The sequence below is a fragment of the Oncorhynchus kisutch genome, unplaced genomic scaffold (assembly GCF_002021735.2).
Source record: "Oncorhynchus kisutch isolate 150728-3 unplaced genomic scaffold, Okis_V2 Okis01b-Okis20b_hom, whole genome shotgun sequence".
Taxonomy (NCBI): domain Eukaryota; kingdom Metazoa; phylum Chordata; class Actinopteri; order Salmoniformes; family Salmonidae; genus Oncorhynchus; species Oncorhynchus kisutch.
The window spans coordinates 10,860,481-10,876,964 of NW_022261978.1; the positions used below are offsets into that span (position 1 = coordinate 10,860,481).

At 41.3% G+C, this 16,484-nt stretch overlaps 1 protein-coding gene across 1 annotated transcript; it reads left to right on the plus strand.

Moving 5' to 3' along the window:
- Nucleotides 1-1,112: 1,112 nt before the first annotated feature.
- LOC116358948 (gastrula zinc finger protein XlCGF17.1-like) lies at nucleotides 1,113-10,283 on the plus strand. Its single transcript, XM_031811399.1, has 2 exons — nucleotides 1,113-1,253; nucleotides 8,244-10,283. Exon 2 carries the CDS (start codon nucleotides 8,678-8,680, stop codon nucleotides 9,524-9,526), a length of 849 nt encoding a protein of 282 aa, XP_031667259.1. The 5' UTR covers nucleotides 1,113-1,253; nucleotides 8,244-8,677; the 3' UTR covers nucleotides 9,527-10,283.
- The last annotated feature ends 6,201 nt before the right edge of the window (nucleotides 10,284-16,484 follow it).

Consider the following 16,484-nt stretch of genomic DNA (forward strand, 5'->3'; position numbering starts at 1 on the left):
CGGATACTATTTCAACCATGTCGGTAGCTTTCTATACAAGGTGAAACTGAAAGATTGACGTTTTAGGCCATGTTAATGTACATTAGCTAATCGCAGTGTATAAAACACATTTGAGTTGACGTTAACTTGAACCTAATTTGCTTGTTCAAGTTGCAAATGTGTTAAAGATTGATACTGAGCCTAGCACTAGGCTAGACGCTAATGCTAACTAGCTAGCTAACATCCCTGACCATGAGCTCATTAAACTACTCATCCCCTGCTGAAGAAGAGGATGTCTGCTGTCCGGAGAAAGAAGCTCTGGCGCTGAACATTGTCGTGAAAGACGAAGAGGAGAATATTACAGTGAAAGGAGAGAAAGAAGCTCTGGCGCTGAACATTGTCGTGAAAGACGAAGAGGAGGAGGATATTACAGTGAAAGGAGAGAAAGAACCTTTCAGAATGAAAAAGGAGGAAGAGGAGGCTGTTATAGGGAAAGAAGAGAAAGCATCCTCTTCCTCTCTAAAAGGTTCTATCTCAGTAAAGGTGAAGGAGGAAGACGTTTTGGGAGTGAAAGAGGAGGAGACAGAATATCAGATTACCACCAGTGAGTACTGTCTTAAACAGGGGCACAAACTATGCCGTTGTTGAACTAATGTGTGGTTTTTAAGGGGCATTCTACTTAAGTTATTCACTTCAATGTGATGTTCAGTACGATATAAATTGTTAAAGGGTCAATCTGCCATTGCTACATGTATTTTGGGGACTTTGAAATGAGATTTAATTATATAAACAGGCTTCTAAAATGTAATAATGGAGCATAATTTATACTTAAAATATCAAAGGGACACAAAAGGCATCCAATTAATTTAGAGATATTAATGCCACTTATAAGACCCTATGACTGTAATAGACAGTAATAATTGATGATGGTAATAAGTTCACCATCTGTTTGATGTTCTCGTTAACACAGGAGAGAGACATGACTATCATGGATCCTCTGGGGAGACTCAACATCCTGATGCTGACGAGGCAGAGAAGAGTCTCTCCATTTCAGAACACCAGATGGTACAGCTTGGTCTGGTCTAGCATACAGCTTGCTCTATCGGGGGCTGTGTTTCTGTAAAGCAGTTTATGACAACAGTGACTTCAGCATCCATAATGGTATGTGTCTGTGTCTCCTCTTTATGGTTACCAGGACTGCAGGAAAACAACGGGGCTGAGTGGAACTGTGAGAGGAGGAGAAGAGAAGAAAGGATCAGATTTGACACATCAAAGTAAGTGCTGTAGTTCAGTTTGAACAAATAAATAGATCTGTCCACTGGTATCTGTTACCAGGACAACCAGCAGAGTTCTGTTAGTTGACAGGAAGATAGAGTAGTGTATATGGATGTTATGAATATCATAACACTGAAAAAGGATTCTGCCAATGAAAAGAGAGAAACCGATAGACCATATAAAACCTTGATGAAAGTTAGCTTTAGAGGGAAAGTTTCAAGATGACCTGATATAAGGTGCTTGTTTTACAAAAACATTCCATGAAACATTATGGATGTTACATTGCCTGTCCCAGTCAACCCCCCTATCTTTACAAGACTGTAGAACAGGCAAACTAAACTCAAGACACTGTTAATTAATTAACTAATACTGGAGGAAAACTGTGATCAGGCTGCCTACTCAAGAGAAAGCTTCGAACTGTAACCAGTGCCTGTGAAACGGCTAGCTAGTTAGCGGTGGTGCGCGCTAAATAGCGTTTCAATCGGTGACGTCACTTGCTCTGAAACCTTGAGGTAGTGGTTCCCCTTGCTCTGCAAGAGCCGCGGCTTTTGTGGAGCGATGGGTAACGATGCTTCTTGGGTGACTGTTGTTGATGTGTGCAGAGGGTCCCTGGTTCGCGCCCGTATGTGCGAGGGGACGGTCTAAAGTTATACTGTTACACCTGCAACCTGGTTCAGTTTATCAATCAACGTACCAGAGTAGTTACAAACAGGACAGAAATCGAATCATCAACATATTTTGATCATATCTTTTCTATTGCTGCAGAAATGAGTTTGAAAGCAGTATCCAAATTCATCGGATGTTGTGATCACAATATAGTAGTCATATCTAGGAAATCCAAAGTTCCAAAAGGCCGGGCCTAATGTTCTATATAAGAGGTCATACAATTGTTTGTGGTGATTCCTATGTTGTTGATGTTATTAGGTTGTTTTTTTCACAGTAAATAACTCACGGACACTAGAGAAGCTTTAACCAAGTTTAATTATTCCCAAAGGTTCTGTACATCTGTAATTCAGACAACCCAACATTTGTTCCATCCAGATATATGTCTCACTTAAGACACCTCTTCTCTTCAATCCTTACATCTTATGGTTCCACAGGAAGAGAGTAAAGAGGGTAACAGGATACCAGACCTTTATCTCCCTGATGAGAATCTGTCCTGACCTCAACCTCTCCTTCATCTAATCCACAGATGTTCGTCTCCCCTGTTTCACACTTTGCTCTCCTCTCGTCCACCCAACACATTCCGAAGCCACCTGTCTTTCTTCAGAGAACCATTAACTTCTGACATAACACCCAGTCTCTTTCACTTCCTATCACTTCTTCAATGTCTCCATCTTCAAAGTTTAGCCGATTCCAACAATGGAAACAATATTTGTTGGTCCGTGGTGTGTAATGACGAGCAACCAGACGCTGCCCTTGACACGTTTATGAAATTGCTTATCCCAGTTACTAATAAGCATGCACCCATGAAGAAAATGACTGTAAAAACTGTTAAATCCACGTGGATTGATGAGGAATTTAAAAATGGTATGATGAAGAGGGAGGCAAAAGAGATGGCATATAGGTCTGGCTGAATAACTGATTGGCAAACCTATTGCAAATTGAGAAATCATGTGACTAAACTGAGTAAAAAGAAGAATTACACTATGAAATAATGATAAATTACATGAAGAATGATTGTAAAAAGCTTTGGAGCACCTTCAATGAAATTTTGGTGTCTGACAACGTGGATGGAAAATGATTGAGGATAATAGCAGCTGATATTGCCAGTTCTATTCGCATTATCTTCAATTTAAGCCAACTAGAAAGTGTGTTCCCTCAGGCTTGGAGGGAAGCTAAAGTCATTCCACTACCCAAGAATAGTAAAGCTCCCTTTACTGGCTTAAATAGCCGACCAATCAACCTGTTACCAACCCTAAAAAATTGTGTTTGGCCAGATACAATGCTATTTTACAGTAAACAAATATAGACTTTCAGCTTATAGGGAAGTTCATTCAACAAGCACAGCACTTACAAATGACTGATTGGCGGAGAGAAATTGATGATAAAAATATTGTTGGGGCTGTTTTGTTTGACTCAGTGTGGCTTTTGACATTATCGATCGTAGTCTGCTGCTGAAAAAAACGTATGGCTTTACACCCCCTGCTGTATTGTGGATAAAGAGTTATTTTAAAAAATGTAACCTTTATTTAACTAGGCTAGTCAGTTAAGAGCTAATTATTTTTTTCAATGACGGTCTAGGACTGCCCTGTTCAGGGGCAGAACGACTCGATTCGACCCGGATTCGATCCAGCATTCTCTCGGTTACTGGCCTACCGCTCTAACCGCTAGGCTACCTGCCGCACCAGAGCTACCTGTCTAACAGAACACAGTGTTCTTTAATGGGAGCCTGTACAACAAAATCAAGGTAGAATCAGGAATTCCCCAGGGCAGCTGTTTGGCACCTTCTTTTTTCAATCTTTACCAACAACATGGCAATGACATTTGAGTAAAGCCAGTGTGTCTATGCATGCGGATGACTCAACACTGTACACGTCAGCTACTACAGCGACTGAAATCCCTGCAACATTTAACATAGAGCTGCAGTTAGTTTCAGAATGGGTGGCAAGGAATAAGTTAGTCCTAAATATTTCTGATTACCTTAAGTTACATGGCCTACTACGCTAATTCTGTAGCGATATTGTTAGAGTGGGGTAAATATGAAGATTTTGTTGGTGCGCCAGGCAGGTATTAACCCTAGTTATTAAAGTTAGTTATTACCTATTATAATATTATTATTATTGTTATTATTAAATATGATTAAATCCGAAAGGATGAGAGTAGAATAGATAGAGTAGCGCTTCCAGACACATTCTAAACATGATGGAGTCTTAAAGGAGGACTGTAGCATCATGAGGTAATCATCGGGAATTCATTTCAATTAACATGTGTGCCTTTTTAGAAGTTAAGTTGTGGAATTTCATTCCTTATAACCTTCATTCCTTGTTTGGGATAGTGGGCAGTATTTTCACGTCCGGATGAAAAGCGTTCCCAAAGTAAACTACCTGCTACCTGCCCAGAAGCTAGGATATACATATAATTGGTAGGTTTGGATAGAAAACACTCTAAACTTTCTAAAACTGTTAAAATAATGTCTGTGCGTATATCATAACTTCTTTGGCAGGTGAAACCCCGAGGACAAACCATCCAGGAGGAATTTTTTGTTGTTGAGGTGACTCTGTTTTCAAATGGTTTTGTGTGGCACTTTTCTGTGGCACTTGGTTGCAGTTCCTATTGCTTCCACTAGATGTCAACAGTCTTTAGAAATTGGTTGATGTTTTTCTTTAGAGAAATGAAGAAGTTCGGCTATTCAGAACGAGGGTCCAGCCTCGTGCTCTCTAATGTTTTGATGCACGCTCCAGGTCACGCGCTTCACGTTGTTTTTATCCGGTATTAAACACAGTTTATCCCATCTTAAATTTTCTCTTATTTACGTTTTAAAATACCTAAAGTTGGATTAGGAAAGTTGTTTTAAAGGTTTGGACAGCATTTCCAGGTATCGTATTAGATATTTTGTAGTCATGCTGGGCGAGTTGGAACCAGTGTTTTTTTTTAATCAAACGCGCCAAATAAATTGACATTTTGGAGATATAACGACGGAATTAATCGAACAAAAGGACCATTTGTGATGTTTATGGGACATATTGGAGTGCCAAAAGAAGAAGCTCTTCAAAGGTAAGGCACGAATTATATCATTATTTCTGAGGTTTGTGTCGCACCTGGCGGGTTGAAATATGATTGTCGTGTGTTTGTTTGATGGGGTGCTGTCCTCAGATAATCGCATGGTTTGCTTTTGCCGTAAAGCCTTTTTGGAATCTGACACGGTGGCTAGATTAACAAGAAGTTAAGCTTTGCACTTGTGAATGCATGAAAGTTAAATATTTCTAATAAAATATATTTTGCACTCTGCAATTTCACCGGATGTTGTCAACGTTCCGCTAGCAGGTTTTAATCTGTTTGAACCTTTTGGAACTACGCCTCCCGGATCCGGGAGAATTGTCATCAACTACACTAATTAGCATAACGCAACGGACAAAAAATCTTTATAGAAAATATTCATATTCATGAAATCACAAGTGAAATATAGTGAAACACAGCTTAGCCTTTTGTTAATCACCCTGTCATCTCAGATTTTGAAATTATGCTTTACAGCCAAAGCAAGACAAGCATTTGTGTAAGTTTATCGATAGCATAGCATTATGTCCAGCTAGCAGCAGGGAGCTTGGTCACGAAAATCAGAAAAGCAATCAAATTAATTTGTTTACCTTTGATGAGCTTCGGATGTTTTCACCCACGAGACTCCCAGTGAGACAGCAAATGTTAATTTTGTTCCATAAAGATGATTTTTTATAGCCAAAATACCTCTGTTTATTCTTCACGTTTTGTTGAGAAAAAAACTCAAAATTAGATCCATAATACCGACAGAAACATGGCAAACCTTTTTTATAATCAATCCTCAAGGTGTTTTTCAAATATCTATTTGATAATATATCAACCAGGACAATTGGCTTTTCACGAGGAGCGAGAGGCACAAATCAATCTGAGAGCCACCACCTGACCACTGACGCAATGTTGTCGTTCACGCTCATTTTTCAAAATAAAAGCCTGAAACTATGTCTAGTGACTGTAGACACATTAGGGAAGCTATAGAAAAAGGAATCTGGTTGATATCCCTTTCAATGGTCGATAGGGATGCATAGGAACGCAGAGGTTTCAAAATGAGAGTCACTTCCTGATTGGATTTTTCTCCGGCTTTCGCCTCCAATATCAGTTCTGTTATATTCACAGACAATATTTTTACAGTTTTGGAAACTATAGTGTTTTCTATCCTAAGCTGTCAATTATATGCATATTCTAGCACCTGGTCCTGAGAAATAGCCCGTTTACTTTGGGAATGTTATTTTTCCAAAAATGAAAATAGTGCCCCCTAGTTTCAAGAGTTACTGTGCCATAACAGGTTTTAATGTGTTTGAGCCAATCAGTTGTGTTGTGACAAGGTAGGGGGGTATACAGAAGATAGCCCTATTGGGTAAAAGACAAAGTCCATATTATGTCAAGAACAGCTCAAATAAGCAAAGAGAAGCAACAGTCCATCATTACTTTAAGGACCACCACAAGAATGGAAGACCCAGAGTTACTTCTGATGCATAAGTTCATTAGAGTTACCAGCCTTAGAAATTGCAGCCCAAATAAATGCTTCACAAAGTTCAAGCAATAGACACATCTCAACATCATCGGTTCAGAGGAGACTGCGTGAATCAGGCCTTCATGGTCGAATTGCTGCAAGGAAACCACGACTAAGAAGAAGAGACTTGCTTGGGCGAAGAAACATGAGCAATGGACATTAGACCGGTGGATATCTGTCCTCTGATGAGTCCAAATTTGAGTATTGGGTTCCGAGCGTCATGTCTTTGTGAGACGAGGAGTAGATGAACAGATTATCTCCGCATGTGTGGTTCCCACCGTGAAGCATGGAGGAGGAGATGTGATGGTGTGCGGGTGCTTTGCTATTGACAATGTCAGTGATTTATTTATTCAAGTCACACTTAACCAGCATGACTACCACAGCATTCTGCAGCGATATGCCATCCCATCTGGTTTGGGCTTAGTCCCACTGTCATTTGTTTTTCAACAGGACAATGACCCAACACACCTCCAGGCTGTGTAAGAGCTATTTGACCAAGATGGAGTGCTGCATCAGATGACCTGGCCTCGACCTCACCCAAATCGAAATAGTTTGGGATTAGTTGGATCGCAGAGTGAAGGAAAAGCAGCTTACAAGTTCTCAGCATATATGGGAACTCCTACAAGACTGTTGGAAAAGGATTCCAGGTGAAGCTGGTTGAGAGAAAGCAGGGGTGGCAACTTTTGAAGAATAAAATATATATTTTGATTTAACACTTGTGGTTACGACATGATTCCATGTGTTTTTTAATCATTTTGATGTCTTTATTATTCTACAATGTAGAAAATAGTAAAAATAAAGAAAAACCCTTGAAAGAGGAGGTGAGTCCAAACTTTTGACTGGTACTGTACATTAAATTCCCTGACAACAGCTCCAGTGGACATTCCTGCAGTCAGCATGCCAATTGCCCGCTCCCTCAGAGATCTGTGGTATTGTTTTGTGACCAAACTGCACAATTTCGAGTAGCCTTTTATTACCCCCAGCACAGGGTGCACCTGTGTAACAATCACGCTGTTCCATCAGCTTCTTGATATGCCACACCTGTCAGGTGGATGGATTATCTTGGCAAAGAATAAATGTTGACTAACAGGGATGTAAAAAATTCTGCAATCTTTTTTTTCAGCTCATGAAACATCCAATACTTTACATGTTGCGTTTATATTTTTGTTTATTGTAGTTACTATCAGTTTTAGGAACATTTACCCAAATATTTGACCTTATTTTTTACTTTACCCAAAATATGACATCAGCGATAATCAAAATGTTGAAAATCTGTGAATGTCTAAATAAGAAAATGGTCCAATTAAACAGCAATGTGTCGAACCCTTTCAACAACGGGGAGATGTTACTGATGTGCTTTGTATCTGCGACGTAAAAACAAGTTTTGGACTTCCACACAAAATTACTTCTTTAGTTATTTTATGTTTAAGGAAGTGTGTAGGTCACATTCTGTATCATACAGCTATGAAAGTTATATATTTATAACCACCTGTTCAATTGGAATCCAGCGACGTCTGTGTCTTCAGTGTCCTAGAACTGTCCAGGTTTTTGTGTTCTGACTTGTAAAACAGGATGAATAAGTAATGTAAACATAGCAGTAATTACCAGGAAGCTCTACATTTGTTTTAAAATCACACTAAGATTGTTAAAACTGGCCTCGGGTTATTGAGAGATCTGATTTAGGATTTACCCTCGTAGCAAGGTTATTTTATCATGTGGTTTCATTCGGGTCTCTATTTAAAAATAACACTATCTTTGGCAGGAGAAAGACCAGACTCCGAGGAACCAGATCCAGGGACGTCCAAACCAGCAAGACGACACCAGTGCTCCCACTGTGGAAAGAGTTGTAACCAGAAAGCACAACTGAAAGCTCATGAGAGAATACACACAGGAGAGAAGCCTTACCACTGCTCCCAATGTGGAAAGTGTTTTGTCCGTTCGGGGGACCTGAAACGGCATGAGAGAACACACACAGGAGAGAAGCCTTACCACTGCTCCCAATGTGGAAAGTGTTTCAACCAGTCGAGGGAGCTGAAACTACACGAGAGAACACACACAGGAGAGAAGCCTTACCACTGCTCCCAATGTGGAAAGTGTTTCGTCAGTTCGGGGGTGTTGAAACAACATGAGAGAATACACACAGGAGAGAAGCCTTACCACTGCTCCCAATGTGGAAAGTGTTTCAACCATACGGGGATGCTGAAAGAACATGAGAGAATACACACAGGAGAGAAGCCGTACCACTGCTCCCAATGTGGAAAGTGTTTCGTCAGTTTGGGGGTGTTGAAACAACATGAGAGAATACACACAGGAGAGAAGCCTTACCACTGCTCCCAATGTGGAAAGTGTTTCGCCCGGTCGGGGATGCTGAAAGAACACGAGAGAATACACACAGGAGAGAAGCCGTACCACTGCTCCCAATGTGGAAAGTTTTTCGCCAGTTCGGGGGTGTTGAAACAACATGAGAGAACACACACCGGAGAGAAGCCTTACCACTGCTCCCAATGTGGAAAGTGTTTCGCCCGGTCGGGGATGCTGAAAGAACACGAGAGAATACACACAGGAGAGAAGCCTTATCAATGCTCCCAATGTGGAAAGTGTTTCAACCAGTCGGGGGAGCTGAAACTACATGAGAGAACACACACAGGAGAGAAGCCTTACCACTGCTCCCAATGTGGAAAGTTTTTCGCCCGGTCGGGGATGCTGAAAGAACACGGGAGAATACACACAGGAGAGAAGCCTTACCACTGCTCCCAATGTGGAAAGTGTTTCAACCAGTCGGGGGAGCTGAAACTACATGAGAGAACACACACAGGAGAGAAGCCTTACCACTGCTCCCAATGTGGAAAGTGTTTCGCCCGGTCGGGGGAGCTGAAACTACACGAGAGAACACACACAGGAGAGAAGCCTTACCACTGCTCCCAATGTGGAAAGTGTTTCACCCGGTCGGGGGATCTGAAACGACATGAGAGAATACACACAGGGCAGAAGCCTTACCACTCCTCCCAAGAACACACTAGACTGCACACAGAGGAGAAGGCTTAGAAAAGCTCAGACTGTGGGAAAACATATTACTCATAAGTCACTTAAACGTCATTAGAGAATCCACACAGGAGAGAGAAATTACTTCTCTTAGCGTGTATATTGATATTTCACATCACATTGACTTAAAATTCATCAGAGAACATACACAGTGCTCCCGTTGTCTTATATTGTTGACTGACAATGTGTTTACCTGTCTTTACCATATGAAATTAAATGGTACAGGGTATACTCAAACATATATTTGTTTTTATTAGAAAACATGAATTGAATATGGAGTCTGTCAGTTTGAATATAAAGAAGATCAGGTTCCAACTGTCCTTTTTTTAAACTCTTTGTGTGTGTTTATCTGGGTGTGTCATTCCTCCAGCACTACAGATAATCAAGTGATATTTGGATGTGATGCATTAGTTCCATTGTTGACATTTGCATTGTTGGCCCACTGATGATTTAATGAAATGAAAATGTTCAGACTCTGTAATGGAAAATGTTAATTGTTTGTGTGTCCACATAACTGAGTATGTAACTAACCTTGTGAAACTGTCCTATTATAAGCTCTTGTTCTTGGGAGTATCATCCTGTGTTGCAAACCAATTTGCACCTGTGTCCTTGTATAAATAAAGTCCCACCCAGGAACAGGAAACTATAAAGATATGTGCTCATTCCCCAATGCTTCAGGAAATCAGGCTGTCTACACTGCGCTGTGTAACTCTGTTATTCTCTCTGAGCTCAGAAATAAAGAATCTTGGTTTGACTTGGACTCCAGCAGATCCTTATTTTATAATATCCACCACAACTCTCCCAAGGATTGCTGTTTCATGATTGTCTCAATGAAGAGTTTCTCTTTCGACTTTCCTTGGGGCATTAACAAACCTCCCACTGGTTGAATAAACGTTGTTACCTGAATGATGAGATTATTATGGTTGAGAGCAAATATTTTAATTGTCAAATGGCAACCAAGCATCGGTCATCATGTCACCAGATTAAGACCCTCAAAATGTATTGGAAAGGAGCATCAAGCTCATCACATGTAGTTTCACCACCCTGTGAAGTTCATAACTTATTTCATCTCTAGCCTAATAAACTACATGGTTTTCGAAGTTTTAGAGGGAGGACCACACAACATATCATCACGTGACTCCAACTAAGATATGATGGTTATTATATAAATATTTGTACATAAAGGAGTTTCCATCGCCATTTCTCACTAAACCGTTTTCACTGACACAAAAAGACCCAACCATGTCAAACAAACTAACATATCATCTGTCGCTATTTATAAAAGTGTAAAGGCATATCCTGTTTCCATCAGCCCGGTCATTACTTTGGAAATGGTTGGATCAATATCCACCTTCATGATGTGGATGAAGCCTGATTTTGAATGTCTGAGTAGTTCTATATGATGTCATAATACACCCCTCTGATAGTGATACATTTGTTACTTACAGGGCACCACTGCCCCTGACCAGCTGAATGCAGGTGGGCTCTCCTGTCAACATGGGGCTCCTGCTGCAGGTAGCCTAGCGGTTAACAGTTTTGGGCCAGTAACTGAAAGATCCCTGGTTTGAATCCCAGAGAGGACTAGGTGGAAAATCTGTCAATGTGCCCTTGAGGGGTGCAACAGGAGCCTCATGTTGACAGGAGAGCCCACCTGCACTCAGCTGGTCAGGTGTCTTAACAGGAACAGGATGTGCCTGTCCAACACTCCTCCCCACATCAAGGATGGTGTCACATGGTCACGCAGCTCTCTTCATTGAGGAGACACACTAGAAGCATCAGTAAGTCATCACAAATGACTATTTCTAAAGAAAGATAATAGACAAGTAGAATGGGACAGGTTTCTTATAGGCTACACCATACTGGACATAATACCATATTAACTTTGTGCTGCTGATGTATTGCCACTAATAATATTATTTCAGAGACTCTGAAACTCTGCTCCTAACAAGGAAGTACTCTGCTCATAACAAGGAAGTACTCTGCTCATAACAAGGAAGTACTCTGCTCCTAACAAGGAAGTACTTTGCTCCTAACAAGGAAGTACTCTGCTCCTAACAAGGAAGTACTCTGCTCCTAACAAGGAAGTGCTCTGCTCCTAACAAGGAAGTACTCTGCTCCTAACAAGGAGATGAAGTACAGCTTCTGCAACTCTTCAGAACTTGTCTGATGTGCAGCGAAGACCCTCCAGGGACGGTGATGAAGGCTGTAGGAATGAAGATCAAACAGTGAAGAGACTTCAGGGATGGAGAGGAAGGCTGTGGGAATGAAGATCAAACAGTGAAGAGACTTCAGGGATGGAGAGGAAGGCTGTAGGAGGCTGTAGGAATGAAGATCAGACAGTGAAGAGACTCCAGGGATGGAGAGGAAGGCTGTGGGAATGAAGATCAAACAGTGAAGAGACTTCAGGGATGGAGAGGAAGGCTGTGGGAATGAAGATCAAACAGTGAAGAGACTTCAGGGATGGAGAGGAAGGCTGTAGGAATGAAGATCAGACAGTGAAGAGACTCCAGGGATGGAGAGGAAGGCTGTGGGAATGAAGATCAGACAGTGAAGAGACTTCAGGGACGGTGATGAAGGCTGTAGGAATGAAGATCAGACAGTGAAAACACTTCAGGGACGGTGATGAAGGCTGTGGGAATGAAAATAGTGTTCTCACTATGGAAGAGAGGAACAGTCTCTCAGAAGCTCATGTTTTTCTTCTTTTCTGTTATTCAACAAAAAAAATTTCTCAATGAGAACAAGCACATCTGTGAGCGTTATGCATTATAACATCGTTTGACTAAATGATGAAGCTAACAGCTTTGTAGTCAATTCCATTTCAATTCCAGTCAATTCAGGAAGTAAATCAAATTCCAATTCTACCTCTTCATAATTGAAAACCATAGAAGGGAATTGGCATTTTCAGTTTACTTCCTGAATGCTGAATGGCAGTGAGATGCCAACCTCCTTCTCACATCCAGCCTGTTCCTGATATTCTGGTCTACATACAGTGCCTTGCGAAAGTATTCGGCCCCCTTGAACTTTGCGACCTTTTGCCACATTTCAGGCTTCAAACATAAAGATATAAAACTGTATTTTTTTGTGAAGAATCAACAACAAGTGGGAGACAATCATGAAGTGGAACGACATTTATTGGATATTTCAAACTTTTTTAACAAATCAAAAACTGAAAAATTGGGCGTGCAAAATTATTCAGCCCCCTTAAGTTAATACTTTGTAGCGCCACCTTTTGCTGCGATTACAGCTGTAAGTCGCTTGGGGTATGTCTCTATCAGTTTTGCACATCGAGAGACTGACATTTTTTCCCATTCCTCCTTGCAAAACAGCTCGAGCTCAGTGAGGTTGGATGGAGAGCATTTGTGAACAGCAGTTTTCAGTTCTTTCCACAGATTCTCGATTGGATTCAGGTCTGGACTTTGACTTGGCCATTCTAACACCTGGATATGTTTATTTTTGAACCATTCCATTGTAGATTTTGCTTTATGTTTTGGATCATTGTCTTGTTGGAAGACAAATCTCTGTCCCAGTCTCAGGTCTTTTGCAGACTCCATCAGGTTTTCTTCCAGAATGGTCCTGTATTTGGCTCCATCCATCTTCCCATCACTTTTAACCATCTTCCCTGTCCCTGCTGAAGAAAAGCAGGCCCAAACCATGATGCTGCCACCACCATGTTTGACAGTGGGGATGGTGTGGTCAGGGCGATGAGCTGTGTTGCTTTTACGCCAAACATAACGTTTTGCATTGTTGCCAAAAAGTTCAATTTTGGTTTCATCTGACCAGAGCACCTTCTTCCACATGTTTGGTGTGTCTCCCAGGTGGCTTGTGGCAAACTTTAAACAACACTTTTTATGGATATCTTTAAGAAATGGCTTTCTTCTTGCCACTCTTCCATAAAGGCCAGATTTGTGCACTATACGACTGATTGTTGTCCTATGGACAGAGTCTCCTACCTCAGCTGTAGATCTCTGCAGTTCATCCAGAGTGATCATGGGCCTCTTGGCTGCATCTCTGATCAGTCTTCTCCTTGTATGAGCTGAAAGTTTAGAGGGACGGCCAGGTCTTGGTAGATTTGCAGTGGTCTGATACTCCTTCCATTTCAATATTATCGCTTGCACAGTGCTCCTTGGGATGTTTAAAGCTTGGGAAATCTTTTTGTATCCAAATCCGGCTTTAAACTTCTTCACAACAGTATCTCGGACCTGCCTGGTGTGTTCCTTGTTCTTCATGATGCTCTCTGCGCTTTTAACGGACCTCTGAGACTATCACAGTGCAGGTGCATTTATACGGAGACTTGATTACACACAGGTGGATTGTATTTATCATCATTAGTCATTTAGGTCAACATTGGATCATTCAGAGATCCTCACTGAACTTCTGGAGAGAGTTTGCTGCACTGAAAGTAAAGGGGCTGAATAATTTTGCACGCCCAATTTTTCAGTTTTTGATTTGTTAAAAAAGTTTGAAATATCCAATAAATGTCGTTCCACTTCATGATTGTGTCCCACTTGTTGTTGATTCTTCACAAAAAAATACAGTTTTATGTCTTTATGTTTGAAGCCTGAAATGTGGCAAAAGGTCGCAAAGTTCAAGGGGGCCGAATACTTTCGCAAGGCACTGTACAACGCATTCGGGAGGTATTCAGACCTCTTGACTTGTTCCACATTTTGTTATGTTCTGTACTGGTAGGCCGCCTATTTACAATGGCGGCCTACCAAAAGGCCTCCTACGGCGGCTGGGATTCAAAACAAGGATACATCCCTAACCAAGGCCCTTCTTCAGTGGCTTCTTCCTTGCTGAGCGGCCTTTCAGGTTATGTTGATATAGGACTCATTTTACTATGGATATAGATATTTTTGTTCCTGTTTCTTCCAGCATCTTCACAAGGTCCTTTGCTGTTATTCTGGGATTGATTTGCTCTTTTCGCACCAACGTATGTTAATCTCTAGGAGACAGAACAAGTCTCCTTCCTGAGCGGTATGACGGCTGTGTGGTCCCATGGTGTTTATACTTGCATACTATTGTATGTAAAGATGAACATGATACCTTCAGGCGTTTGGAAATTTCTCAGAAGGATGAACCAGACCTGTGGAGGTCTACAATTCTTTTTCTGAGGTCTTGGCTGATTTCTTTTGATTTTCACATGATGTCAAGCAAAGAGGTACTTTGATGGAGTTTGATGGTAGACCTTGAAATACATCCACAGGTACACCTCCAATTGACTCAAATTATGTCAATTAGCCTATCAGAGGCTTCGAACGCCATGTCATCATTTTCTGGCATTTTCCAAGCTGTTTAAAGGCAAAGTCAACATAGTGTATGTAAACTTCTGACCCACTGGCATTGTGATACAGTGAATTATAAGTGAAATAATCTGTCTGTAAACAATTGTTGGAAAAATGACTTGTGCCATGCACAAAGTAGTTGTCCTAACTGACTTGCCAAAACTATAGTTTGTTAACAAGACATTTGTGGAGTTGTTGAAAACCGAGTTTTAATGACTCCATCCTAAGTGTATGTAAACATCCCTTGTATAGCCTCCACTGTACTGGTACCCCCTTAATATAGCCTCCACATTGACTCTGTACTGGTACCCCGGGTATATAGCCTCCACATTGACTCTGTACCGGTACCCCCTGTATATAGCCTCCACATTGACTCTGTACTGGTACCCCCTGTATATAGCCTCCACATTGACTCTGTACTGGTACCCCCTGTATATAGCCTCCACATTGACTCTGTACTGGTAACCCCTGTATATAGCCTCCACATTGACTCTGTACTGGTACCCCCTGTATATAGCCTCCACATTGACTCTGTACTGGTAACCCCTGTATATAGCCTCCACATTGACTCTGTACTGGTAACCCCTATATATAGCCTCCACATTGACTCTGTACTGGTACCCCCTGTATATAGCCTCCACATTGACTCTGTACTGGTACCTCCTGTATATAGCCTCCACATTGACTCTGTACTGGTACCTCCTGTATATAGCCTCCACATTGACTCTGTACTGGTACCTCCTGTATATATTCTCCACATTAACTCTGTACTGGTATCTCCTGTATATACCCTCCACATTGACTCTGTACTGGTATCTCCTGTATATAGCCTCCACATTAACTCTGTACTGGTATCTCCTGTATATAGCCTCCACATTGACTCTGTACTGGTATCTCCTGTATATAGCCTCCACATTGACTCTGTACTGGTACCCCCTGTATATAGCCTCCACATTGACTCTGTACTGGTACCCCCTGTATATAGCCTCCACATTGACTCTGTACTGGTACCCCCTGTATATAGCCTCCACATTGACTCTGTACTGGTACCCCCTGTATATAGACTCCACATTGACTCTGTACTGGTCACCCCTGTATATAGCCTCCACATTAACTCTGTACTGGTACCCCCTGTATATAGCCTCCACATTGACTCTGTACTGGTACCCCCTGTATATAGCCTCCACATTGACCCTGTACCGGTACCCCCTGTATATAGCCTCTACATTGACTCTGTACTGGTACCCCCTGTATATAGCCTCCACATTGACTCTGTACTGGTACCTCCTGTATATAGCCTCCACATTAACTCTGTACTGGTACCTCCTGTATATAGCCTCCACATTAACTCTGTACTGGTTTAAATAATGCAAAAACAAAGTGTCGGAGAAGTAAATAAATGGCAATATGTGCCATGTAAAAAAGCTAACTAAATGAAAGCTGGTGGTTCCTTTTAACATGAGACTTCAATATTCCAAGGTAAGAGGTTTTAGGTTGTAGTTAATAAAGTATTTATAGAACTATTTCTCTCTATACCATTTGTATTTCATATACTTTTGACTATTGGATGTTCTTATAGGCACTCTAGTATTGCCAGTGTAACAGTATAGCTTCCGTCCCTCTCCTCGCCCCTACCTGGGCTCGAACCAGGAACACATCGACAACAGCCACACTCGAAG